Here is a 27,839-nt window from a genome sequence, read left to right as displayed (position 1 = left end):
ATCAGGAGTCGAGTGCATGTTGAACTTCATAGCCTTCCAAAGAGCCCAGCAAAAATCTACGCCATGTCTAGGGGGGGAATCTTCTTGAGAAAAAACTTCACAGCAACCAGGAATTGTTAGTTACCACTTGGCCATAAGTGCTCACCAAGCTTGAGCCCACTTTCTGCTGGACTCTGTATAGACTTGTGGGAAAGTATGTTACAGACTTTTGGGGGGAAGAGGGCTATTTTTGCAGCAGTTATTCTCACTGTGCCACTTTAGTAAATACCCTTTTCTAAAAACTACATGAGTCTGGCTGACTAAATGATTCTCAATTAACAATCATAGCAGGAAACACACCAGTGAGGGCTCATAAGCTACATAGTATTAGAAAACCATCCCCCTCAGGGGCATAGGGAAGATGAAATGATAAAAGACGATAATCAGAAAAAGAATTTTGGAGCTCTTGAACATGAAAGGGAATACTTGTGGCTGATAGCAGGTTTGAGAAAATAAGACCATCTTTTTTGTAGCTGGGATAAAATTGAAGAATAGGTCTGGGAGTTGAGTACATTGAGAAACTGACAAGTTAGGGTATTTGAGGGAAGAGCCACATGTATACCGAAGTGCCCTAGTATGAGGACAGGATTTGGGAAAGTGGGGAGAGTGAAAGACAGAGACAAAGAGAGAGATCCTGATACACTGAGTTGACTGAGAAAGGAGGGAGGAAATATCCTCACATCTGGAGTTCCCTCACACAGGCAAGAGCCAGAGGTGATGCCTCCTAAGATGCCTCCTCAAGGCAAGCATGAGCAGGTCCTAGTGGCATTATGGCTATTGTCACTGGAACCTTGTTGAGGAAGTAGGAGGTGGTACACCCCTGTCAGGAAGCACAGGCAGAAGGCAGGAAAGTGATGTGTCCTGGGACCCACCTTGTGTTCTTGTGTCTGAGGAACTCTGGAAGACTATCCAAGTGTTTGAAGTCGCACGAGTAAATGAGATTTCCAAGGGAGGAAAAAAAGAGAGAAGACGATCAGCCAGGACCTCAGAGAACCTAAGCTCAATAGAAAAAAAAACCACTAAAGAGGTAGAAGGAAAACCAAAGAAACTAAGGGAGAGAATATCCAGAGGAGGGCATGAGTCGTCAAGAGTGTCCAGGGCTTCAGAGAAGTCAAGGAAAAATAGGGACTAAAAAGGGCCATTGGATTTGGCAATTAAGAGGTCTTGGGTTACATTGTAATAATAATGATGATGGTGGTAATAACTAGCTTTTCTATAGCACTTTAAGGTTTGCAGAGTACTTTACAAATATGATCTCATTCCATCCTCACAACTCTAGGAGGTGAGTGCTATCAATTATCTCCATTTTACAGATGAGGAAACTGAGGTTAAGTGACTTGCCCAGAGGCCACTAAGCATTTTTGCAGTTGAATGAGGTCTCAGAAATTAACTAGTCCAGTATTGTTCATAGGCAGCTAGATGGTGCAGTGCATTAGACACTTAACCTAGAGTCAGGAAGACCTGGTTTCAAATCCAGTCTTAGACAGTAGCTGTGTGCAAGTTACAACCTCAGTTTCACCATCTGTAAAATCAGGCTAATAATGGCATACCTTTCTCCCAGGGGCATTGTGAAGAACAAATAAGTGAATATTTATTAAGTGTTTTGCAAACCTTAAAGTGCTACATAAATGCTAACTTTATTATTAGGTCATGAAAATAGTAATTTACATACATAGTCACTTTCCAACTTAGGAAATTCTTTATAAAAGAAATTGATTACAAAGAAATTAAGTGACTTGTCTTGGGTCATATAATTAGCTAGACATAGAAATAGGACTAGAATTAAGGTCTCCACTCCAAGTGCTCTTAGGAGGTGGTGTAATACCCCAGAAAGAGCAGCGTCTTTGGAGACGGAAAACCTTAGGGTCAAATTCTGTCCTTGATGCTACTTGTGTGACCTTGGGCAAGTCGCTTAACTTCCTTGGCCCTGAGTTTCCTCATCTTTGTGATGAGGGGGTTGGACTAGATCAGTGACGTTAAACTCAAATAAAAGGGGGGCACTAATGCATGTATAAGGACCTTTACTAGCCACATACTGACTTAGATAATAATATTAATTAATATTAATAATAAGTAATATTATCTGTGTTCAGCTGTAGTTTTATTTATCTTGTTCAACATTTCCCAATTACATTATACTCTGGTTCTGCTGGCCCTTGAGTAGAGTGTATTCCTCTGGATTAGGTGACCTCCCATCCAGACCCCATTTATTTATATTCAGAGTGATTTGAAGCTTCTCTACAATTATGGATTTTTTTGTTGTGGCAGGCAGTCAATAAGTGTTTATACTTACAACAATATTGATAAATAATAACTCATCTTTTACGTGGCACTCGGAGGTTTACAAAGTGCTTTCCTTACAACAATCCTGTAAGGAAGGTAGTACAGGTATTAGTATTATTATTACTACACCATGTTACAGATGAAGGGTCTGAGGCACTGAGAGACAGCCTAGTAAGTATCTGAGGCAAGATTCAAACCCAAGTCTTGTGATTCCAAGCCCTGAGCTCTACCCTCCATCCCATAGGACTCATCAATAAATGGAGGGGATCTTTTAAATGATAGAGGGAGGTAAAAGGAAAACAGTCCACAAAACAACCTCTTTGTCTTGGCAATAGAATGATTTGCCCAGACTATCCACAAACCTGAAGTAGTAAAGAGAATTATAATAACAGGGAATGTAACGAAGCTGGCACTTGCTACAGGTGATCCTACATAGCATGTTCCGACCTGCTCTTTTTCATATACTGCAATCTTTTCAAGCTTCAGCAAGATCTGCTTAATAGAATGCTAAGTTCTGCTGGGTTCTGATCCTAAGGATAAACCTATCACATTTGTCATTTTAAAGGATAATTCCCTAGAACAGTCCTTAATTTTAGAGGGGAGGAAGCATAGGGAATTCACCCCTTTGTCTCCTCTTTCTGGGTAATATCATTTGTGATCAATTCTGAACTCTAGGGAAAAAAGAAATCTCAACTCAGCTTCCCACCCATTATCTGCAAATATGATCAGACTGTCTTCTCAAGACAGGTTATGGAAGTTTTCTTCATGTTCAGTTATACAGGGGAGACATTGTACTAGGCCTTCAAAGTAATCAAAGATCTCTTTATTGGCGTATCTCATCTCTTTCCTTAACATCTCAACCTATTTGCTGCGTTTGACACCATTGACTCTTCCTTTCTGGGTTTTCATGACACAACTTTCCTGGTGCACCTCCTACTTGTCTAACGACTCCTCAGTATCCTTTGATGGCTCATCGTTTATATCATACTCTCTAATTGTGGGTATTCTGTCCTGGGACCTCTTCTGTTCTCCCTCTCTGCTCATTCTCATTAATGTCATCAGCATTCATAGGTTTAACCTTCATCTCTATGCGGATGACTCGCAGATGTACCTGTCCAGCCCGCTTCTCCCCTCAACTTTGGTCCTATATCACTAATTGCACATCTCAAATTGTATGACCCAGAATCATCTTAAATTCTACATGTCTAAACCCAAACTCGTTATCTTTCCCCCCTTCAACCCTCTCCTGGTCCAGGCTTCATTATTTCTGCCAAAGGCACTGCCATCTTTCTAATGTTTGAGGTTTGTAATCTCAGCATCATCCTCAACTCATTATTCTTCCTCACCCTCTGTTATCCAGATAGTGCCCATTCTCTCTTCACATCTCTTACATCTGACCCTTTCTGTCTGCGTATATAGCTAACCACCTTAATTCAGGTCCGTATCACTTTCTCATGTAGATTATTGCAACAACCTCCTAATTGGTCTCCTTGCCTAAAGTCTTTACTGACTCCAGTCCATCCTACACACAGCTGCCAAAATAATTTTCCTTAAATGCAGATCTGACCACGTGACTCTGCTATTCAACCAAATCCTGTGACTGTCCCTAGGGGAAAAAACATGAACTCCTCTGTCCAGCATTTAAAGCCTTTTACAACCTGGCCCAAATCTGTTTTTCCAGCCACATTGAATATTGCTCCTCCTCCCACAGTCAGCAATCCAGTCAAACTGGCATTTTCTTTGTCCTTCGCTGGCAACATTTCTCCCATGCCCTTGCTCTATCTAGCCATTCCCCGTGCCTGGAATGTGCTCCCTCCCTCTCTCTCCTTCCTGCCTCAGAGTCAACTTTTTCCTTTAAGTAGCAGCTCAGATACCTTCTTTCCACTGAAGCTGTTCCTGATCCCCACCAATTGCTAGTGCTCTCCCTAAACATCCTATATACACTCTGTGTATATATATGTAGATTTATTCACAACACACACATACACATACACAAATTGTTTCCCTCATTAGAATGTAAGCTAGTTGCAAGAAGGGATTGTTTCATTCTTTGTACTTGTATTTCTAGTACCTTGCATAGTGTCTGGCACATAGTAGGTGATTAATAAATACTTGCTGATCGATTGACTGTGGATTGAATACTACCATTGAGGTCAAATGGATCTTGGCTCTGCCACTTACAACCTGTGTGACTTTGGAGAGGTCACTTTGCTTCTTGGGTCATCTCTTAAATAAGTGAATTAGATTAAATGATCTGAACTTCTTACAGCACTAGAATTTTATGACCCTATATCCACATTTATCAAATGAATAATGCCAGAAAAACTTTATTAACTTCTTTAACCATGCATAAACCTATTGAAGACATATATGAAACATATATAGTATATATGTATACATATATACATATGTGTGTTAGTATCCATGTATTCATTTAATTTTGATGCCCTATATATCCTGGTGTAATGTCTCCACTATGCCTTCCTGCTTTCTCATACCGTGTGATTTTTTTTTAATCTTTACATAAATTCTGCATAGAGTTATCTACTTAATGTGCTGGAAGCCCACTCTAAGCCTTTAATATTGTGCAGTTAGAAATGCAGCACTCAAGCTATCTGTACATTATACCTTGCTTTTACTACATGACCTCTCTCCCTTTTCTGGCTATACATGCTTTTGATGGTGCCTTTTATGTGCAAATGATTGCTGATAATAGGCTTCAGCCTGCCTTTGTCTACCTAGATCTTTCTATTACCTTTTGGGTTATCTGCAATTTTGACTCTCCTGATATCATGGCATTCTATGATTCACAGGCATAGCCATGTAGTGTCACTGAGAGGATGCAGCTGGTAAAAAGACAAGCTTTCATGACAACAAGCAATTTGGAGTCAGTCATTGAAGGCATTATGCAATTTTGCAAATTCAAGTCTCAAAACATCTGCAGTGCTTGTCCAATACACACACACGTACACACCTATATGTACACACACACACACACACACACACACACACACACACACACACGCTACCTGCCCAACTCCCTGGCATAAACTGGGGAATGTGATTATGTGAGACGCCCAGTATAGCTTATCATTAAAATATAGCTTGGTCCGAGACCATTTGCAGTCATTCACATTTTTTCCCTTGGTACTGTCTCAACAAAGAAGGCCTGGAACATATTAGTTGGCCTCTCTGTGGTGAACTTATAGAAGGGGATGGTCAAAGTCACATAGGATGACATGGATGTGCCACAATTTGCGTTAGTGGAAGGACCATCCACGTTGATAAGGTCTTGATGGATCCACCAGAAAACTTTCTTAGCATGAACTCTTGCAAAGCTTTCTGAGTTCAAGGGATCTTAGATGATATCTGATCCAGCCAGTACCTCTTTTCTCATTTTCTATTTTGTATTATACTTGTCTGCATATGCATAGTGTGCCCTCCTAAATTGTAAGCTTCATTAGGAAAGGGATTGTGTCTTATTTGATCTCTGTATCTCCAACACCTAACACAATGATTTGTGCATAGTAGGTACTTATTTTTTTAAAAAAATACATTTACATAAAGAATTTAATAGGTGAGTGTAAGCGACTATTTTAAGTTTTTTATATAGAAAAACGCTCTTAGAATGTTCAAGGACACATGAAGCATTCAGTTCTCTTAGCTTTTTAAGTATTCCCCTATAATCTTATTTCCATGTAATTTGCACCGTGAAGAGTTTGTTAAACAAACAGCTTAGCCCAGTCCTGTCTAAATGATCACAGATTCCTAATTAGCGGAGTTACAATTAACGAGGCTTATATACTTTAAAAGGAATTCCAGCTGATTATCTGAATGTGAATCTGACTTTTAAGTTGGATTTAATGTTCAGCTCATACTTTCCCAAGTACTCTCACTTAAATTTGGAATGTAAGTCTGTATATATAAAGTTCTAGTAGGGAAAGTGAACTTGAGAAAGGTGAAAGTATATATAAAATAAATGTGGTTTTCTCTCTGGGCCACAATTCCTCAGGACAAGGACTACCTTGAAAAAAATATGCCTTGAATTTTTTCAAAGGAAATATAAATTCAGTATATAATTTAAAAAATATTTATCTCAGCTTAAGTCTCACTTTATACTAGAAACTTCTTAAGTAGGCCTCTGCTCACCCCACATGTTAATCTCAACATCAAAAGCTTTTCATGGGTTGTCTGTCCATAGCTACAGCTTCATTAGGTGTCACATCACCGGGTTCAAAGCTTCATTTCGTTTTTTTGTGACCAGTGGTCTTAACTTCCTTAGTATGAGTGAGCCCCAACTCTATGCTTGTAAATTAATAATAGGAGAGCATTCATTTGCTTTTGCTAAAGTTCTATCTGCTCTAAGAATTTCTGCCAATCATTGGTTCCACGGCCTCTCAGCCCCTGCTACCTCAATGGGGCAAAAGCCAGAGAGAGAAAGATACCTGTGGTTCCTTTTTCTCAAACAGAAGGGTTCTACAGCTACTTGGTGAAATTCCTCCAAGTTCCCCCTCTTTGATCTTAATTATGCTGTCCATGAACTAAACTTTGATCTGTTGTTTCTCTTAACAAGCAGCACTTTTACAACCCACTTTCTGATGGAGATTGTCTTCTTCCAAAGCTTCCTTTGGGGGCAGTGCGGCAGGGTTTCAGTAGAGGAAAAGGGGATCTAACAATAGTTTTGCCAGAAAAGAAAGAAAAGAAGGTCACTGAGGCTTTTTTTTTAATGGACAGAAGAAATTAAGAAAAGCAGGACAGCTTTGAAAGAACTGAATTTATTGTTATTATTTTTTTAAAGCAAGCTGTCTGTAATAGAGATTCACAGTCTCACAATAATCCTCTTTCTCTGTTCTACTTTGTGTATGGAGCTATTATTTTAGTATTTGTTAAATTCAGGAGAATTTTTTAAAATAAAACAACTCTTTACTTTTTTAGATAGAGATCCAAGCTTACACCAAAATCTGTTATCTAAGAGCCAGGATGTTTTGCAAACTAAACTATTTAGAAGATATTTAAATAAAACTTAGTGAGGTTTTTAAAAAAAAGAATGAATTTCATAACAGTAATATTTTTAGAAAACTTTTTAAAAAATCATCCCAAGTTTTTCTGGGCTCACATAACTAAAAGTACTATCTCCAGAGTCAGAGAACCTTGGTTCAGATCCTGCCTTGTCATCTACCATATGACCATCTGTAAAATTAGGCAGTTGGACTACATGACTTCTGAGGTTCCCTGTAGCTGTAGAGCCATGATACTGTGATCTAATTTCAAGAGCCATCAGGGGTGGAGAACCTATAGCCTTGAGGCCCTAGATTATATTTGAATTCCAAGTCTGAAATCATAAATTGTGAGTACTACCTCCCTTTCTAAGATAAAAGCTTAAGATATGGAAATGGATCTGTTTTCTCAAAAATCCGTGATATCATTAAAGCAGTTTTATGAACCACAAGCATCCCTATAATTCAAGTAAGAACAAAAAACCCTACAAAACTACTTCATTTTATAATTGAGAGGTTAACTGAAAACAATCTAAGGTAATTATCAGAGCACATTATATTTCTAGATTCTAGTAGGGCAGCTAGGTGGCAGTGGATAGAGTGCTGGGCCTGGATTCAAGATGACTCATCTTGAGTTCAAATCTGGCCTCAGACACTTCCTAGCTGTGTGACCTTGGGCAAGTCACTTAACCTTGTTTGCCTCAGTTTCCTCTTCTGTAAAATGAGCTGGAGGAGGAAATGGCAAACTACTCCAATATCTTTGCCGAGAAAATCCCAAATAGGGCAGACACAACTGAATAACAAGTACAAACTCTTCCATAATAACCTTAAGCATGAGGTCATATGTAGTAGTGGACAGTCAGCCTCATGGGGAAAAAACCCTGGGTTCAAGACCCTCTTTGAAGAGGTTTTGGGCATGCTGGGACCCTGAGAATGCCAGAGCTGCCTGGAATGAATTCACACACTCAAGCCTTTTCTTAGTCAAGTGGGAAAAAGTTTACTGTAAAGCTTTACCAAAATCAGGACAGGGTCCTTATGGAAACCCGCAGGAAACTAAGGATGGTGCTGGGGTTTATATAGAAAAGGGACACGGGAGGCTTCCAGAGACCTAATCTTAGGGCTGGGGCCCAACCACCCCATCATCTTCTAACACTCATTGATTATATAACCCTAAGCAAGTCACTTATCCTGTCATTCTCCAAGGCAACTCTCTAGTAACTATAATTTTTAGAGAAGTTTCTGACCTACATTGAAAGAGATAGTTACTTACCTCACTGAGAGTTCCCGAAACTAATGAAATTACAGGTTCAGTTAAAAAAAAAATTTAAGCAAGTTATTTAATGATTCTTTTAGCCATAATCCCCACCTGTATATTGGGAATGAGACTGCCCCAGGCAAGTAGCTCAGTAAAGTACTTTCAGGATAAAGATTAGTAATACCCCAGTGGAGTTGTAATCTCATCAGTGCTCTTCCGTGTCGGCAACCCCTCTAACATCATAGCTCTCAAATCATCCACACTTTCTCATCATTTTCTTCTTTTCTATATCCTCCTCTAAACTTCACATAGAGGTGATCTAATCCAAGTTTACTCCAAGAACTAACCATCCAAAAGGTCAGTCTCTCTTCCTCCAGTTTTTAAACAATATTCAAAGGATTTTTTTTAATGTACAATGGTTTTAACTCCAGTAAAAGTTACTAAAATATTTTACACTTCCCTAATTAAATGCTCCATATAACATATTAGTTATTAGTAGCTTCATTTATATTTTTAACCACTTCTTCTTGACAAGAGTTAGCTGGGTGGTGAAATGGATAGAGCATTGGATCTGGCATCAGGAAGACCTGAGTTCAACTCTGGCCCCAGATACTTACTGGCTGTGTGTATTAACAAGGCCATAATCACAATATAGATGATAACTGTAAAATATGCCTGTGTAATTCTGTATTGCAAAATATAAGAGACTCTCCATACAGAAGGTAGAAGAAGTAAACCATTTATTCAGACACCAGAGAACCAGATCCCAAAACCAATAAGTCCAATCTATCATAGCAGCAAAAATATTAATATACATTATCACAGTAGAGAATGACTCCATCTTAAAACCATTCTGGCCCCCTCCTGGGGTCTTCCTACCAACAATCACTCACAGCACAGCTAGCACACATCTTCTCTCTCCCTCAGCTCAAACTGCTCTGAGAATTTCCTGCTCCATCCTTCTAGTTCCTCTCATTCAGCAAGCTCCTCCCACCATATGTGACAGGCTTCCTGTGATATAAGCAGGTCACATAGGGCTATTAATGAGTGGAAAAGATCTTCAAATTTAAATTGTCATCACACTGTATGACCATGGGCACGTCACTTAACTGCCATCTGCCTCAGTTTCCTCATCTGTTAATAAAAGAAGGGTGGAGGCAATCATAGCACCCACCTCCTAGGATTGTTGTGAGGATCAAATGAGATGATATTTGTGAAGTGCTTTGTGAACTACAAAAATGCTCCTGAAAGATGTGTCCAAGTTCTGAAATTCATGTCTCTTAGCATTACCTCAGAAAGTTCCTGCTTCCATTCCCTCAGCCCAAGTTTTCAGTTCAGTGGTGGTAAGGATACCATAACTAAAATGGGGGAAAAATCGATGTACCATGATCCTGGATTTCTGAAACTATGCAAGAAGCAAAAAGGCAAGTCTCTGCATAACCCGGTGAATGAGGTCCCTAAAATTTTAGAACAGGCTTGTTTAGCTTTGTATAGAGCTGAAAGGTCAGATGGAAAAGGATCTATTCTGTTCCTTCAGCAACTGTCTCTGTACATATTAAAAAAAATGTTACCAGGCTGGAGGGGCTGAGGGGAAATCACAGCCTTCAAGTTTGTGAAAAGGTACTGCATGAGTGACAGTGACGAGCTTTTCTTTAGTCAACTAAAGACTGTTTTGAGGAGAGGAGATTTAGTCGAAGCAGGTGAGTCATTTAAAAAAAAAATAAGTCCCACACACAAAACACCTCTCCAATTGTTAGACATGGGAATGCGTTTATCAAAGAATTTAGAGGAAGAAAGGGGGACTAGTCTTTGTAGACTGTCGAGGAAAAAAAAATCATAGATTTAGAGCTGGAGGGTACCTTAGAGGTCAAATCCAACTCTCTCATTTTATAGAGAAAGGGTGAGGCCCAGGAAGGTTACAGTCACTTTAACCCAAGGTCAGAAGGAAAAGGGACTGAAACAGACTTGGAGTCCAGCTCTTCTTATGCCAAACTCAGGGGTCTTTCCATCAACAAATCTCTTTTGTGAAATGTCTTCTATATAGTTCTTTCTAGAGGCAAGGCATTGGACTTGATAGTTTCTTGTGCCCCCTTTCCCAGCTTTTCCCATGATGTTACAAAACTAGTAATAAAAATAAGAAACTTGACGCTAATACTAATACTGAAACTGAAACACAGACGTAAGTGCAACTGCAAATTTAAGGATCCAATGAGATAGTCATTGTAAAGGACTTAGCACAGTGTCTGATACATAATAGGCACTTAATACATTCTTGTTGCCCTTCTTGTCTTAAAGATGGTCTCTCAATTGGAGCTTATAGCAAAGGGCATCGAATTGGAGAATTTTAGCACTGGAAGGGATGGCCTAAGATCATATAGACCAACCCTTTTGTTTTATGGATTAGGAAGCAGCATCTCAGAGAGGCTAAGCGATCTGTTCAAGATCACACAGCTAGTTAGGACCGAACTCCTAGTTGTGTAGTTCCCTAGAGGTTATAAAGCACAAAACCTTGACTCTGGAAAGAGCTATATTGAAGACGTCCCCTACCCAAACTTTGTTAATGGAAAGAATGCATTTGGCAGGAAAGGAGCCAGGCTCCAAGTCTGGTTCAGTCCCCTTTCCTTTTGACCTTGGGTTAAAGTCACTGTAACCTTCCTGGACCTCACTCTTTCTCTATAAAATGAGAGTTGGATTTGACCTCTTAGAGAGTTGGATTTGACCCCTACTGGCTCTAGATCTACCATCTTTTTTGTTCTTGACAGTCTCAAAGAAGACTAGTCCCCTTTTCTTCCCCCAAATTCTTTGGTAAATGCATTCTCATGTCTAACAATAGGAGAGGTAGTTCTTTGGTTTGGTTTTTGGTCCTTCTGTTCACCACAGGTAGAGGAGGAACAGGTGCTACAGAGAAGGAAGCTTATTGTACTGAGGTAAATTTACCATAAATGTGTTGCTTTTGAATATATTGAGACTGGGATACACTAGAATTAAAAATATTTTTTAAAATCCTTTAAAGTAAAAATAAACCACATATATATACATGCATACACATACACATGGATACATATATACATATATTATGTTATAAATATATAAAATATGTTTAAATATAAAAATATATGTAAATGTTATATTGTTTACAGCTCATATATACTTGCATATATAATATATGCATATATTTATAGATTTCACATATTTATAGATTTATTATGGATTTTATGTTTATGATATAGTAAATATGTATTGTGTATTTATTCATATACAATATAAATGCACATTATTTGTATATGTGTGTGTGTGTGTGTATAAACATTTTACAAAGAATTTTTAGCTAAACCCTTTGAGGTTGGTAGTGCAAATATCATTTATACTCCCCATTTTACAGATGGAGAAACTAAGATTCAAGGAGTTGGAGTGACTTGCCCAAGGTCAGTCAGGTGGGGACTGAAAGCTAGGTTCTCTGTCTCCAATTGCAGTGCACTTCCCACTCTACCACACTTGCCAAGCAGCCATTAGGTTCTTCATCACCCTCATGGAAGCAACACAGCTCATCTAAGACTTTGTCGATGGCTGCCACAACTTAGTTTGTTTCCTGCTTGGTATTTTGATGAACTAAAAGGTGATGGTTGAAGAGACACAGGCTCTGCGACTGAACAAGTCAGCTAACCTCCAGGTGCCACCCAGGCCATTCTCTAAGACTATAAATAGCAGAAGAACTGCTCATCCACATTGAAGAGGGAACTTCCTCACTAGGGATTGATTTCCCTACATCATAAACAAAACAAAAAAAAAACACTTTGGATTGGTATTTATGGTGAGAGGCAATAATTAGATAAGTAATGATCTATTTTGGAGACAGCTCTACTGAAAATTTAACAAACTCTACAAATCAGAGCATGATTTATTGTCTGGATGATCGCCACTTAAGAAAAGTATTAATGATGTAGATTGAATTTAAAAGTGTGTCATACCTTGTCTATGACACAAAAAGAAAATTAAGCAATTCTTTCATGCTTTAATTTTTTTTTGAAAAAGGATATATCCTTTAAATTTAAAATATATTTTACATCATTGAAGATTAATTATCTATGTTTTCTCTCTATATGGCATATATTAACCTGTCACAAAATTCTACGTTTTTATAGCCATCTAACTGATTAGCTTGGATAACTGTCATTCGCTTTGTTCGATAGTATAAGTTTAATGAAGTTTGCTCTTTTTCGTTTGTAGCGAGAAGAAAATGGCTATCCAGACAGCACTGGGGATCCACTTTCAGGTAACCTCTTGACCTTAATTATGTCTAAGCTGCAATGACAGCCAAGTTCCAGCTTTAAGAAAAAAAGGATTTGACAGAATAAAATTTTCCAACTGAAAACAAATCTGTAAAACAGAAAGATGTATTTTGAAAAATTGCCAGACACCATTTGTTAAGACTTGGTTTATACTAATGTGAAGTGTCGAATGGCTTGTCCTCAAGGAGGCATCATCACAGTGCAAGATAAGAGCTCTGGATCTAGGATCAGAGGTTGTTGTTACTGTTCAGTCATTTCAATCGTGTCCAGCTTTTCATGACCCCATGTGAGGTTTTCCTCGGCACAGATAGTGGCGTGTTTTACCATTTCCTTCTCCAGCTCATTTTACAGATGAGGAAACTGAGGCAAACATGATTAAGTGACTTGCCCAGGGTCACTCAGCCTAGTAAGTATCTGAGGCTAGATTTGGACTTAGGAAGACATTTCAACAATCCAGCTAGCAGCTGCTGTGGGGGTGAAAGACCAACAAAACCCCAACAACAAGCACGCTACCAGCACGCTGCAAAAGCCCAGGTTCTTTTGATCTGCGTTAGTAAGGAAAGCAATGTTAAGGGGTTGACAAGCTTACTTTAATTCAGCATACAAATACCATTCACTCAGTTTAGGGGAAAAAGCCAGCAGCCTGAACTTCGGAGCAAATACAAACAAATTACACACAGACCAAATACAATTCATAGTTACCAAGAAAACCAAGTCCAGACGTCCGGACAAGCTGGAGGGCTCTTAACTACGGCTGCCCGGAGTCTCCACATCAGCTTGCCACCAAGAGTGAGAGCCCTGAGCAAATAGCTCTGTCTTCCCTTCTTATACCATTTCAGACATCATCAAGCGTCATCTGAATGACCAGAACTTAGGCTGCTATGATTGGCTCTGGAGTTAGCACCTCCCCTTAGGACCCTGGAAGCTAGGTGCTAGGCTTAGCACCTAGTAACTAGGGGCTTGGGGCAAACTTAGGAGCAAAGATCTAAGGCCTCCCTTAGTTAGCCCCACCTTGGGCCCCACCTTAGTTACCAATCCACACCCACATAGGTTAAGCACCTAATAGGGGTTAGGGCCTGGGGCTTAGCACCTAGTAAGACTCAATGAAATACCCTGAATTAATCAAAGGAAACAAGAGCCAAACTCTTCAGGGATCCCCAGTACAGAAAACAAGCCTTGCTTGGGCACTCTATCCACTGTAGCACCTAGAGATGCAGCATGTGCCTGTGGCTAAATTACATTAAGATAGGATAACCCTTAGAGAGAGCAACCTTTTAAAACTGAACAACCTTAAAACTTTTTGGCAGTGCCAGTTTGACTCACTGTGTGTACAGATGTGTTAATTTAGGATTTTAACTCCCTTTGGGTTTTCTACACCAACTTAGTAACCTTCAAGATCCCTGAAATAGCTTTGTTGGTATTTGTCTACATATGGAAGCAAGACTTAATCTTTGTCCGCATAGCCTTTTTTTTACAGACAAGTTCAAAATTTATTTAAAACTACATTTTAAGTTTAAAGTTGTGAAACAAATCACAATGAAAAAATAAAAAAGAGAACAGTGCAGCAAGCCTTTGTGGATGTATCATATAAATTTTAAGAGACAATCTCAATCTTAAATTTACTTCTAAAAGGCAACGTGCTATTAGTGGAAAGAACATTGAATCTTGGAATCAGAAGACGTGGATTCAAATCCTGGCTGCATCTCTACTCCCAATTACTATCTATATGACCTTGAGCAACTCAGTTTAACTCAACAAACATTTATTGAGCACCTATTTATGTTCAAGGCATCTTCAAAGTGCTGGAATAATAATATAAAAATAGTCTTTTACATGTGTTGTCTCATTTCACCCTCACAACAATCCTGAAAAGTAAGTGCTATTATTATCCCTCTTTTACAGAGGAGGAAACTGAGTCAAATACAGGTTAGGTTACTTGCTTGGGGGTCACACAGTAAGGATCTAAGGCAAGATTCAAACTTAGGTCTTTCTGAGGTACAGTGTATAGGTACAGTGCTGTGTTCACTGGACCACCTAGAAAACACTGCCTTCAAGCATCTTATATTCTTCTGAGGAATATGACACATCCATAGATGAGTAAAGATAATCTGAGAAAGGAGAGAGTGTAAGCAAATTAACTTCTCCAAGTTTTGGTTTCCTCAATTGTAAAAATAGGTTAATTGGACCTAAAAATAGGTTAATAGATGGTCTCTAGGATCCTTTCCACCTCTAGAGCTTATGATTTTTCCTAGTGCATTTTTTTGATGATCTTCAAATGTGTGCTATCTTTCACAGTCCTTAACAGATTAGAAGCAGCTCATTGGAGTTGAGAGATGGAGGAGGATAAAAATTGCTAGACAATAGTAGTGATAGCAGTTGGAAATGAAATCCTGATTGACTGTGAGATGGGAGAAAGATGAGAATTAAAATACTGACGTAAAAATTAGAAAAGTCAGTCACTTGGGGTTATGTGATGTAAGGGCAAATATTAGAAAAATCAATATTCATAATGTTGACCCTAAGCTATTAAGAAAAGGTCAAATGATCATAGCATCCCAGAGTTTTAGCAATCATCTAGTCTCTCTCCAACATTCTGAAGATTAGTACAAGAAATAACTTATCCAAGTTCTTACATATGCTTGGTATATTCTGTTTTGAAAGGCATTAAAACATATGATGTACTTTTAAAATATTTCTATTGAAGATAACTGTTTTCATTTTGTTCTTTAAATGGATAAGATTCAGTTACTTGGGTGTCTTAGTTAATTGTAATATTTGGGGCCTTCCTAAAAATATAACATATAACCATAATAAGGAAAAAATTACTAAGTAATTTTAAAAGAAACTTATTAAACACAAATAGTTATGGAAGTTATGTGTATTATTAAGCTACTAATGTCATATATTTTTATTTAGTAGCTTTCTTCCAGTAGAGCTCAATTTACTTGATATACATTATTCCATGTGTCTCTCCAAACATTTCTCATTCCTGAGATGGATAAAAATAGACAGCACTCCTCCAAGAAGCAAAACAAGACACAAAACAATTCAAATAATTGGTCAGAACACAGAACTCATTAGCAGCAGTTATGGAGGCCACAGCCTCCAAGTTGATGCCGTCTCTTAAGAATATTTCAGGAAATAGGAGAAAACCCACCAGAGCCCCTAAGTCAGTGTCTTCTGTATAAAAAAGAATCATCTCTTATCTCACCAATATGAGTACTCCCTCCAATGATGCAGGTTGCCGCCTATCCGTGTTTGCCCATTCTGTGTCTCTCTTCCCCATGTTCTTCTATAAGTACACCAAACTGGCCTCCTGTTGCTAGTTTGAAATTATAATAAGAATAATTCTTTATCATCTTCCAGCTCTCAACGTAGCAACTGCATCTGTTGTATGTGCACACATGATTGGACAGTTAATTTGTCAAAACCATGAAGTGGAATTTAAATAGTTTTGCTACCAACCACATTGGAAACCACACAGAGAAAAGCTGTGTGCTTGCACATCCCTGATGAAAAAATAGTTAACCCGACTTTGACACACAAATACATTTCATTTTACGAATTCTTTAGAATTTAAAGTCACTTATGTATGATGAAGAAACATTTTCTCATCCATAGACTTTGACTTCTCCAAAGTCCCTAATATAAAAATGCTAATTACATCTTTTTTTTTTACATTTGCTAAAGGATTATTTTCTCTTTCAGAGACTTTGACTGTCTCCAGAGGCCCCAATATAAAAATGCTAAATGCTAACCACATCTTTTTTTCTAAGTTATCAGATGTCTCAGGGCCAGCCTCAGTTAACCTGGGGAGCATCACTAGGAGTCATTTGAGATCTAACAATTGTGCTTTAGTACCTTCATAAAGTTCTGGGAAACACCCACATGGTAATAGTTCTCTAGCAGCCAGAACATGTGAGATAAAAGAGCATCTCACCTGCAAGCAGATCTATTAACTTAATCTGTGATCCACTGCCAACATCCTGATTGCAGCCATTTTCTAGGCACAATTAATAATGACCTTTGTGATTTCTGAGTCTTGTTCAAATGCCTAATTAACTGTTAATTGACCAGTATTTTACAGTCTGCAAGCCAAAAAAAAAGCTAAATGCAGCCTAATTTTACATTAGATCTTACCAGTTGCTTCTAACTGCATGCATATTTGATGCCTGAATCCTTCATAAAGGTGTAAATTTCCACCAAAGTAGAACCTAAAAAATAATACATTCAGCAATTTTCTGAATTATATGAGCACTAGGAAATATCTGCCACTGTCATGTGGTTGGTTCAGATTTTTTTTTTCATTTGAAAACTACAGGCATGAAAGACCAAGTCACTGTGATTCCAAAATTTCATTTAAAGGAATATTCTAAATAATGAAAGATGACTCATCCTTTTTGAAGCAAATAACCATGCCATTTTGATAGAAGCATGTTCTCTAGAAGGCCTTCTGGGCCCCATTCTACCTAGGGAAGTGCCTGTTACCTTAGAGTTCTCATTAATAATTGAATTAAGCAAGGACAGAAATAATATAAATAGGCTCAGGAGTTTCTAGTCAAGGTTTGCTGGAGAGAATTTTTTGTGACATTGACCAGAGACTGGCAACTTCATTATTTCATCCTTTTTGTTTTCCTCCTTTTCCTGCTTTAAAAAAGGACATTTTGCACTGTATACTCTGTGCTGTTATAATACATTGACAGGAAGTATGGTTTAGGGATAGAGAGCTGGCCTCGGGGTCAGACCTGGTATCAAGGGTCACCCCTGACACATACTAGCTGTGTGAGCCTGGGCAAGTTATTTAACCTCTTAATAATCTAGATAATTCTCTAAGTCTTTCAACTGCAGTGAAGGTGTCCACTTGCATTGGTAGAGAGAATTTCCTCACCCAGGAGTTCCCTATGCCAGTGAAATCACAAATGAAATCGTGCCTTTCATTTAATGGATTCTCATTGTGTTTTCTAAAATAGAATGAGAGAGAGGAAGAGATTGAAAGGGGGAGAGAGAGACCAACAGAGAGACAGAGAGACAGAGAGAAACAGAGACAGAGACTGAGAACTTAAGTGTTTACTATGTGTCAGGCACTGTGCTAAGCATTTGATGATACAAATAAAAGCAAGTAAGATAGTTCCTTACCTGAAACAGGTTGCAATATAACGGGTAGTGAGGAGAGGAAAGATATAACAAAGTCTGTCATTTCTGGCAGTTACAATGATATTTAAAATGTGTCAGTCTTCTCTTCCTATCACTATAACGCAGGGTGTCCTAAAAGTCTTAGTTCTGTTTTAAGCTACTTTAAGCACCCTGTAGTTTACATGGCTTCCAAAAAAGACAAAGATTGGAAGTCAGGATCATAAATGTAGAGCTGTCAAGGACCTTTGAGTCTATCATGTCCTACCTCCCTTATTTCATATATGAGGAAAATGAGACCCAAAAAGTTAACTTTCCCAGGACTACACAGCTAGTAAGTATCTAAGACAGGATTCAAAGTCTGATCTAATTGACTCTTAAGTCCAGTGCTTACTACCCTATTCCATGCTGCTCCTCAAGGTACATGGATGATATTTCCAGTTTTTAATCTTATGAAGATTTCTACCATGCTTGGGTGTACATATCCCTGGGGAACCATTTTTTTCATATTTTATTATTATTTAATATTTTAGTTTTCAACATTGATTTCCACAAGATTTTGAGTTACAAATTTTTTCCCCATTTCTACCCTCACCCCCCACTCCAATATGGCATATATTCTGATTGCTCCATTCCCCAGTCAGCCCTCCCCTCTGTCACCCCACTCCCTGCCCCAATCTCCTTTCCCCTTACTTTCTTGTAGGGCAAGATAGCTTTCTATACCCCATTGCCAGTATATCTTATTTCCCAGTTGCATGCAAAACCAACTTTTTTTTTGGAGCATCTGCTTTTAGAACTTTGAGTTGCAAATTCTCTCCCCTCTTCCCTCCCCACCCACCCTCCCTAAGAAGGCAAGCAATTCAACATAGGCCACACATGTATCAATATGCAAAACACTTCCACAATAATTATGTTGTGAAAGACTAACTATATTTCCCTCCATCCTATCCTGTCCCCCTTTATTCAATTTTCTCCCTTTACCCTGTCCCTTTTTAAAAGTGTTTCCTTTTGATTGCCTTCTCCCCCCATCTGCCCTTCCTTCTATCATCCCCCCTTTCTTATCCCCTTCCCCCTGCTTTCCTGTGGGGTAAGATACCCAATTGGGTGTGTATGTTATTACCACCTCAAGTCAAATCTGATGAGAGCAAGATTCACTCATTCCCTCTCATCTGCTCCCCCTTCCCTTCCGATGAACTACTTTTTCTTGCCACTTTTATGTGAGATAAATACATATATATATATATATATATATATATATATATATATATATTCCTTTCAACTACCCTAATACTGATAAAGTTCTCATGAATTACAAACATCATCTCTCCTTGTAGGAATGTAAACAAAACAGTTCAGTTTTAGTAAGTCCCTTCTGATTTCTCTTTCTCATTTACCTTTTCATGCATCTCTTGATTATTGTATTTGAAAATCAGATTTTCTATTCAGCTCTGGTCTTTTCACTGAGAAAGCTTGAAAGTCCTTTTTTCTTGAAAATCCATATTTTGCCTTGGAGCATTATACTCAGTCTTGCTGGGTAGGCGATTCTTGGTTTTAATCCTAACTCCTTTGACCTCTGGGATATCATATTCCAAGCCCTTAGATCCCTTAATGTAGAAGCTGCTAGATCTTGTGTTATCCTGATTGTGTTTCCACAATATTCAAATTGTTTCTTTCTGACTGCTTGCAGTATTTTCTCCTTGACCTGGAAACTCTGGAATTTGGTGACAATATTCCTAGGAGTTTTGTTTTGGGGATCTTTTTCAGGAGGTGATCGGTGGATTCTTTCAATTTCTATTTTACCCTCTGGTTCTAGAATATCAGGGCAGTTTTCCTTGATAATTTCTTGAAAGATGATGTGTAGGCTCTTTTTTTTCTCCAGGTCAGTAGTTTTTCCAATGAGATATTTCACCTTGTCTTCCATTTTTTCATTTCTTTGGTTCTATTTTATATCTTGGTTTCTCATAAAGTCTCTAGTTTCCATTTGCTGCAATCTAATTTTAAGGTGGCATTTTCTTCAGTGGTCTTTTGGACCTCCTTTTCCATTTGGCTAATTCTGCCTTTTAAGGCATTCTTCTCCTCATTAGCTTTTTGGAGCTCTTTTGACATTTGGGTTAGTCTATCTTTTAAGGTGTTATTTTCTTCAGTATTTTTTTAGTTCTCCTTTAGTAAGTCATTGACTTGTTTTTCATGGTTTTCTCACATCACTCTCATTTATCTTCCCAATTTTTGCTCTACTTCTCTTACTTTCTTTTCCAAATCCTTTTTGAGCTCTTCCATGGCCTGAGACTAATTCATATTTTTCTTGGAGGCTTTTGATATAGGCTCTATGACTTCATTGACTTCTTCTGGCTGTATGTTTTGATCTTCTTTGTCATCAAAAAAAGATTCTAGAGTCTGAGTGTGAGTCTGAGTCTGCATCCCTTTTCGCTGCCTGGTCATGTTCCCAGCCACCTACTTGATCTTTGAGCTTTTTGACCAGGTATGACTGCTTGTAGAGTAGAGAGTACTTTGTCCCAAACTTTAGGGACTGTGCTGCTGTTTTCAGAGCTACTTCTACACAGCAAGCTCTGCCACAGTTGTGCTCCTCCTCCCCCAAGAACCACCAACCAGGACCTCGACCCAGATCCAAGCAGGGCAAAGCTGCCTCTGTGCCAGCAAAATGCTCCTTGCACTCTCTGATCTGTCGCTTGATTCCTCCCACCATATGGGCCAGAGACTCCAGAAGCAGCTGGTGCTGGACTTCTGGAAGCAGCCACTGGAGCTTCCTGGTGCTGCTGCTGCCACCACTGTGCCACCTCCGCCACCCCTGCCACCCCCAGGGCTGGGGCCAGACCACTCTCACCCCAATTCAGCAATTTTCCCACTAACCTGTGCTGTGGTCTTTGGCGTTTGTAGGCTGAGAAGTCTGGTAACTGCCACAGCTCAGTGTTTCATGGCCCTAAGGCCTGCTCCGCCCACCCAACTCCCAGTCTGTTCTGTCCTGGTGTGGCCCATGCTGGACTGTACTCGGTTCCCAGCACAGTGCTATAGACCCTTCCCAGGCTGTCCTGGACTGGAGCCCTGCTTCCCACTGCTATTTTGTGGGTTCTGCAGCTCTAGAATTTGTTCAGAGCCATTTTTATAGGTGTTTGGAGGGATTTGGAGGAGAGCTTAAGCGAGTCCCTACTTTCCAGCCGCCATCTTGGCTCCATCCCCCAAACAATTGGATCTTGATGTAAAATCTTATAGCAATTCAAATGACTCCACTTGAGCTTGATTTAGGTAGACAGATGGCGCAGGTAGACTTTCCAAATGTAGAAAATGCAAGACATTTCTCTCATCTATGTAACAAGTATATAATAGCCCTCATGGTTTACCTGCCTAACTGTCCTATGGCAAGCCACTCAACCATATTTTAGAGATTTTCTGTAAATCTCTCTCCTTATGATAGATTTGTCGTTGTCATCATTTTTCAGTCATGTCTGACTCTTTGTGACTCCATCTGGGGTTTTCTTGGCAGAGATACTGGAGTGATTGGCCATTTCCTTCTCCAGCTCATTTTATAAGTGAGGAACCTGAGGCAAACAAGGTTAAATGACTTGCCCAGGGTCACACAGCTAGTAAGTGTCTGAGGCCAGATTTAAACTCAGGAAGATGAGTCTTCCAGACCACAGACCCAGAACTTTACTCACTGTGCCCCCTAGCTGCCCTATCATTCTCAATATTCTCTTTCTAGTCCTTCTTTATGTTCCCAAATCGTATTAAAACTAGTGTCTCTTACAGGTATCAAATCTTCTCAGATTTTTGGCTTATTATGAGAAATGTCCATCCAGTCTTCAATACTTAATAAGGGTTAATGAATTCCTTGCCTAATGTATGAATAGTGGGGCTCATTCTTGCTTTCAGCTTTGAAGTTCAAAATAGGGGGCCATCAGGCAATGAAAGCTAGGTAATGGGGAGGAGACCCTATTTAGGTAGTTGTTATTGTAGGATCCAGGTGAGTTTTGAATGTTTGTAGCCTCATTTCTTTAATACCAACTTTAAAAAAAATTCAAAGGGCACCTACCCCTTTCAATGAATTTTCCACTGTTTTCCAAAAATGCTTCTGTTTATGTATGATTAAGCACCAATAGCTTTTCTCTTATCATCATTTTTCCTTTAGATTCTAACATCTCTTTAAGCAATAGTATTGAAGCTGTCCTGTCACTTAAGGAAGGTAGAAATCATAGTCAATGAACAGTTAATAAGTACCTTTTCTACATGCTAATAAAATTTCACATGGCTTTAGACAATTATCCAGTAATATTGACATTTATTAAAATTCTCAATTAACTTGGATTTTGTAGTTTCCACATCTTCCCTCTTCCCATTATTATTTTTTCCTTTTGGCATTACGCACTCTACCCTTTCATGTTTGACTTTACATGATAGGTTTTTAAAATATGGCAGGACAAAATGTATCTGGTAGATAAAACATGTTCCACCTCCTACACCCCTCAGAGTGGCTAATTATAGTCTATGACTCTCATGGGCTGCTTTAAATTCACTGATGTTGCCAGCTCAAGTGAATTCCAATATACTAACTGGTTTGTCAATTTAGTGATTGAAGTACAAAGAACAAAACAAAACCCACTAAGGCAATCACTCTTGGCACATCGTGCCCTTTTAAACCGAAACTAATGCATGCTCTCACTGGTGATTTAAAGAAATCAACTTATCTTACAAACTGAAGATTTAAAGTAGTTCTACTAACATATTAATAACTGGATTATCCTTTTCCTTGATTATTTCTTTTTCTTGAATATAAAAACAAAGGTAGCATAGAATCATACAAGCACGTGGCCAGAAAAGATTATTTAAAACTCCCACCCTGTCTTCATAAAATATTCTACATAATCTTGTAATAATAGGCATCAATACTTCTTTTAAAGGCTTCTAGAATGAATTTGACAATGCCCCTTACTAGTTCATTCTGATCTTAAGTAACTCTTGTTGTTGGGAAGTTCTGTCATATCTAACCTAAATCTCTTATATTGCAGCTGAAATCTGTGTCTCCTTTCTCTGCCCTTCATGAAGATAAGGGTGATTTTCTGTGTATTTCATTTACTTGAAGAATATTACTAAGACTTTGCTCCTTAAGCTACTTAATCTTTGGATGCTGGTGTTCCTCAATGTTGTTATTTTCCAATCTTTTAGTCCATTCTGATTAACAAATATGTATCAAGTACCACAGCACCATCTACCAGTTCTCTCTTAACAAATCCTTCCCTTACAAATTTTAAACACAGTCCCTGTCCTTTGAGAGATTACAGTCTAGAGCATGACAAATACTACATATAAAGTACATATTATCTGGTAACAGTAATATAAAGTAATACATGATATGAAAGATAGTACGGCATAGTGAATAGAGTGGGAAGGATGGCCTCAGAACCAGGAAGACCAACACATGCAGGCTGTGAATCTGGGCAAATCACCTAACTTCTCGGTACCTCCCAGGCAAAGAGGGTGCTGACCTTCATTGATAAAGGGAGTTTCCTATTCCAATGGGATCATAGGCCCAGGGCCTATCCCTGCCACTACATAAGAAGGCAAAGCGCTGTTGTGAGTAGAAGGGAAGCATTAGTGACTTGGAAGGGTCTAGCATGACTTCAGGGAGGAATCGTAAAATATGTCACTCTGAGATTACTATTTCTTTCAGTTAGAGAGGCCAGAGCAAGATGTGATATCTACTAAGAGTCCTCGTGGCCCCTACTCAAATCAACAAGAGCTAATGCCTTAATAGTCAATCACAATTTTAACCTGATCCAAGTGGAGTCTTGTAGACATTTTGGGGCCTTGTGGCAGAATTAGCTTCTTTGCCCTGGTTATGTGGAGACACCTAAAGTTGGCTGGTGTGAATTGCTTGCCAGCCACTATTACCAACCAGTTCCATTTTCCTTTATCCTCTCAGTAAGTACCTAAATGCACCTTCAATGTAAAAAGCACCTCAAATTTGAATGCTGTCTTGCACTGGATCAGAAAACTCAAGCTGCAGAAGAATTGTTTTTATATAATGAGAACTTGAGAGAAGAATCTACAGCTGTTGGGTCTCTTTTTTTTTCAGCTTGATTCTCATCCCATGTACATAGCTAAGGTTTTGGCTCAGCTTCAAAGAGAGCCCCATGGGTGAAGAAAAAACAGAAGGATGATAAATTGGCCATAATTTTTTTAAAATCAGTGTTTTGACATTGTCAATTATCACTCATTTTCAAATATGTGTACAGGGTGGATTTTCAAGTTTGTGTGTATGTTTTTAAAGAACTCTTTAAGGGTTTTTCAATCATTTACACCCTAAAGTACTGTGTTTGGCATTTAAAAGCTGTCAGCTTTGACTTTAAAATTGGAAGGGGGATGGGGCAGGGAGGAGTGGGGCTATGTACATGCCTGGGCTGGTTAGTTCAGATGGGGTAGAGCATGGTGCTAATGAGGGTAACTTTGATACACAGATGGGCAATTTATCTTTGTTCTGAGAAAACCCTTTTGGGAATTCCTAACTCAGTCCAACTATCTCACAAATGCATGTTATTAGTTATTCTGAAAAAGTTATAAAAGGACTAGGAAAGGGATTCTTCTGCCAGAGTCCTCCTCTGATGCTTAATTGTGCCATGGAAGTTACTCCTGAACCTGGAAGGCTGTGCCAGCAGAGTACAAGATCTAACAGGCAGGTCCTACCAAGGAAAAAAGGCTTTACATACAGACCCAGCAGCAAACCAACCATACTTCTGTCATCTGAGGACCAGCCTAGCTGAGTTCAAAGAAACTCATTGCCAGGGCGGCCACAAAGGGCTGAAGGTTTTTGGCCACAGAAACTCCCAGTGACCTGTTGGGAGTCATCTGTTGATCTGCTGTTGATCTGTTGAGTCACAGAGGATTGGTCATCTCTGTCAAGGAACGGGGTATGATTCTTGAAGTTCTTAAGAAGGAAGGGTATTGTAGCTAGTTAAGGGCAAACACTTCCTCATTACTGGAACAGCAGCTGATCCTCATGTAGAGCAGGGGTCAGCTCTGACTAGAAGCTTATTTGCCTGCTTTTGTACTGCCTGAGAGCTAAAAATAGTTCTTACATTTTTAAATATGTAAAATATTATTTAAAGTAAAAACCATTCTTATCCATCAGGCAGTACAAAAATAGGTGCGTAAAGTTTGGCAACCTCATTGTAGAGGAATGCAAATTCCCGTGTATGTAAAAGAAGATACAAACGCACACACACACACACACACACACACACACACACACATATATAATATGTGCATATATATGTATCCATAATATCCCATGAGGTATATATACCTATCTCCATTATATAGCCATTATTTATAATATACATCTCCATTACACACATGCATAGAAAACAGTGGCAGCATGGTATGGTGAATAGAAAGCTGGACTTGGAACTAAGAAGACCTGGGTTCGAGTCCCACCTCTGATACATACTGACAGTATGACCTTTAATTTCTCCAGGTCTCACTTTCCTTCTCTATAAAATGAGAGGGCTGAGCTGGATGACGGTCCCTTCTAGCTCTAGAGGAAGCTCTTCCCTGGAGTTCCCTCACATTGAGGAAATCATAGATCTAGTAAAAAAAAAATACTGGAAATATTCATTTTCCTTGACCATGCCATGTCACGTTTATTCGAATGCTACTGACAACTCAGAGGATAATGAGATTAAAGCTAGAAGAGGCAGCCAGGCATGTTGAGGCACACCTGTAACTCCTGCTATCAGACAGAGACTAAACCTGATGGATTTCCTGAGCTCAGGAATTCTTAGCTGCAGTGAGCTAAACCCATAGAGCCTCCACACAAAGTCCAGTGCCAGTGTGATGAGCTTCCGGGAGTGGGGGGCCACCAGGCTGCCTACGAAGGGGCAAACCATTATAGGTTGGAAATTGGAGCAGATCAAAGTTCTCTGGTTGATCCACATGGGACTAGGCCCATCAGTAGTCCCTGCTACCCTTCCAGCCTGAGTGAGATGGGGAAAATGTTTCGAAAAAGGAAGCAAAAAACCCACCTATCTGTGGTTTTCTTGTTGACTTACTGGAACTTGCTATTTCTCCCCTACAGATATAAAGAACAACTCTTGCCAAGAAAATTGCACATGTTCCTTATGCTCGCTTCAGGCCCCCAACATCAGTGACTTGCTCAATGACGAGGACTTGCTAGATGTGATCAGAATAAAGCTGGATCCTTGTCACCCGACAGTTAAAAACTGGAGAAATTTTGCAAGCAAATGGGGAATGCACTATGATGAATTGTGTTTTCTGGAACAGAAACAACAGAGTCCTACCTTGGAGTTCCTGCTCCGGAATAGTCACAAAACTGTGGATCAGCTGATTGAGCTCTGTAGGCTCTATCATAGAGTTGATGTGGAAAAAGTCTTGCGGAGGTGGGTGGAAGAGGAATGGCCAAAGAGGAGGCATGGAGACTACCATAATCACTTTTAAAAGCTTTCTTCCTTTATTCCATTGGTTCTTTGGACATTAAAAACTACTATAGCTTGGGATGGAGGGGAGGAGAGGACATTGGTCTCTCCCTCTTTTTTTTTAAAGTGTTTACTTCAAAAAAGATGACATTTGTGTTCCCTTAAGCAGTTTTTGGTTTGGTTTTTGTTGTTGTTATTGTGTGTGCATGCATGTGTGTGCGTGCGTGCATGTGTGTGTGTGTGTGTGTGTGTGTGTGTGTTTGGACATCTGTATTTTGATTTAATGTTTGAATTCAGAATTCCTTCCTTCATAAAATCAGATTATCCAATGACTTTAATGATATAGACTATAAGAACAATTCCCAGGGCCCAAAGCTGTTGATGACCCCAGCGGAATCACATACAATATCTGCCATGAATAGCCTTGATTTCCATTGCTTGGAGGCCAAACACCATTAAACGATTGTTCCATTTTATTTCCATGTCATTATCGCTCATCCATCGTAAGGTGCTATAAGGCCCAGTTACCGGGATATTACTATCATCTGCAGTTGATATGCCCATCTAGTATCATTGAATACCCTTGTGCCCTTTCAGGGATCTAAAGATGTTATTTGCTCACCTTTTCAAAGAAAGAATTTTTTTAAAAAATACAAGTAAATACTGTAGAGGTTAGAGTAAAGTCTTAGAACAAAAACTTAGTACTAACTATTGCTCTATAGAAGGAGAGTTTTCCATGGGTGGCCTTCAAAATGCTTTAATATTAGCTATGAATTATGTTAAGCTAATATAACACTCATTTTTGCATCTTCCACGTGAGACCGAGACTGAGCGTTTTGCTAGTGAAAGGTTTTAAGGTTCCATTAAGAGGTCAGTCTGGATCTACTGACCTCTCATTGAAACATAGCTATCTCTAGCGTCTCTTGTGCCAGCCAAGACATGTCCCAGTCACACTGTAAAAGCACTTAGCTAAGAAGTGAAAAACCTCCACAAGCGGAAATGAGAATCCAGGAATCCAACCAACTTAATTAATGGCTTTGCTCAGAGACTTTTTCAGTGTTCTGGCTTGATGGTTTAGAAAAAAAAAATCGAAGCTACATTGGATCTCTATGGATGCTGTGGAAAGACTGCCCAGTTCCCCAGACTATTGTCTTTTCTTTATTCCTTAGTGGGAATAGATGGCATCACCTCCCACAGAATCACAGAACATTAGAGCTAGAAAGAACCGAGAATGTCATCTAGTGCTGGTGTCATAGTCTTAGAGCTAGGAGGAACCCGAGAGGTAGCCTGGTCCCATTCCCTTATTTTAGACAAAGACCTCCAGATTTGGTGAGTGCCTGTATGGTCCATGGGGAAGACAGGCACAACAGGAAGTCAAACCCATCTTTCCTTTGTACCATGCTGC

The 27,839-nt window shown here is 39.2% G+C and overlaps 1 protein-coding gene across 1 annotated transcript in view; it reads left to right on the top strand.

The window, feature by feature from the left end:
• The window catches only part of EDARADD (EDAR associated death domain), a 98,367-nt gene extending 71,834 nt beyond the window's left edge, over window positions 1-26,533 (top strand). Inside the window, exons 6-7 of the mRNA XM_036755551.1 lie at window positions 12,802-12,847; window positions 26,077-26,533. Coding sequence (XP_036611446.1) covers window positions 12,802-12,847; window positions 26,077-26,456 — 426 coding nt within the window. The 3' untranslated portion in view covers window positions 26,457-26,533. The remainder of the gene's footprint in view (window positions 1-12,801; window positions 12,848-26,076) is intronic.
• Window positions 26,534-27,839: the final 1,306 nt, after the last annotated feature.

The sequence above is a fragment of the Trichosurus vulpecula genome, chromosome 4 (genome assembly GCF_011100635.1).
Source record: "Trichosurus vulpecula isolate mTriVul1 chromosome 4, mTriVul1.pri, whole genome shotgun sequence".
In the NCBI taxonomy this organism is placed as follows: domain Eukaryota; kingdom Metazoa; phylum Chordata; class Mammalia; order Diprotodontia; family Phalangeridae; genus Trichosurus; species Trichosurus vulpecula.
The sequence above is the reverse complement of the archived record's forward strand: the minus strand, read 5'-3'. Positions and strand labels throughout refer to the sequence as shown.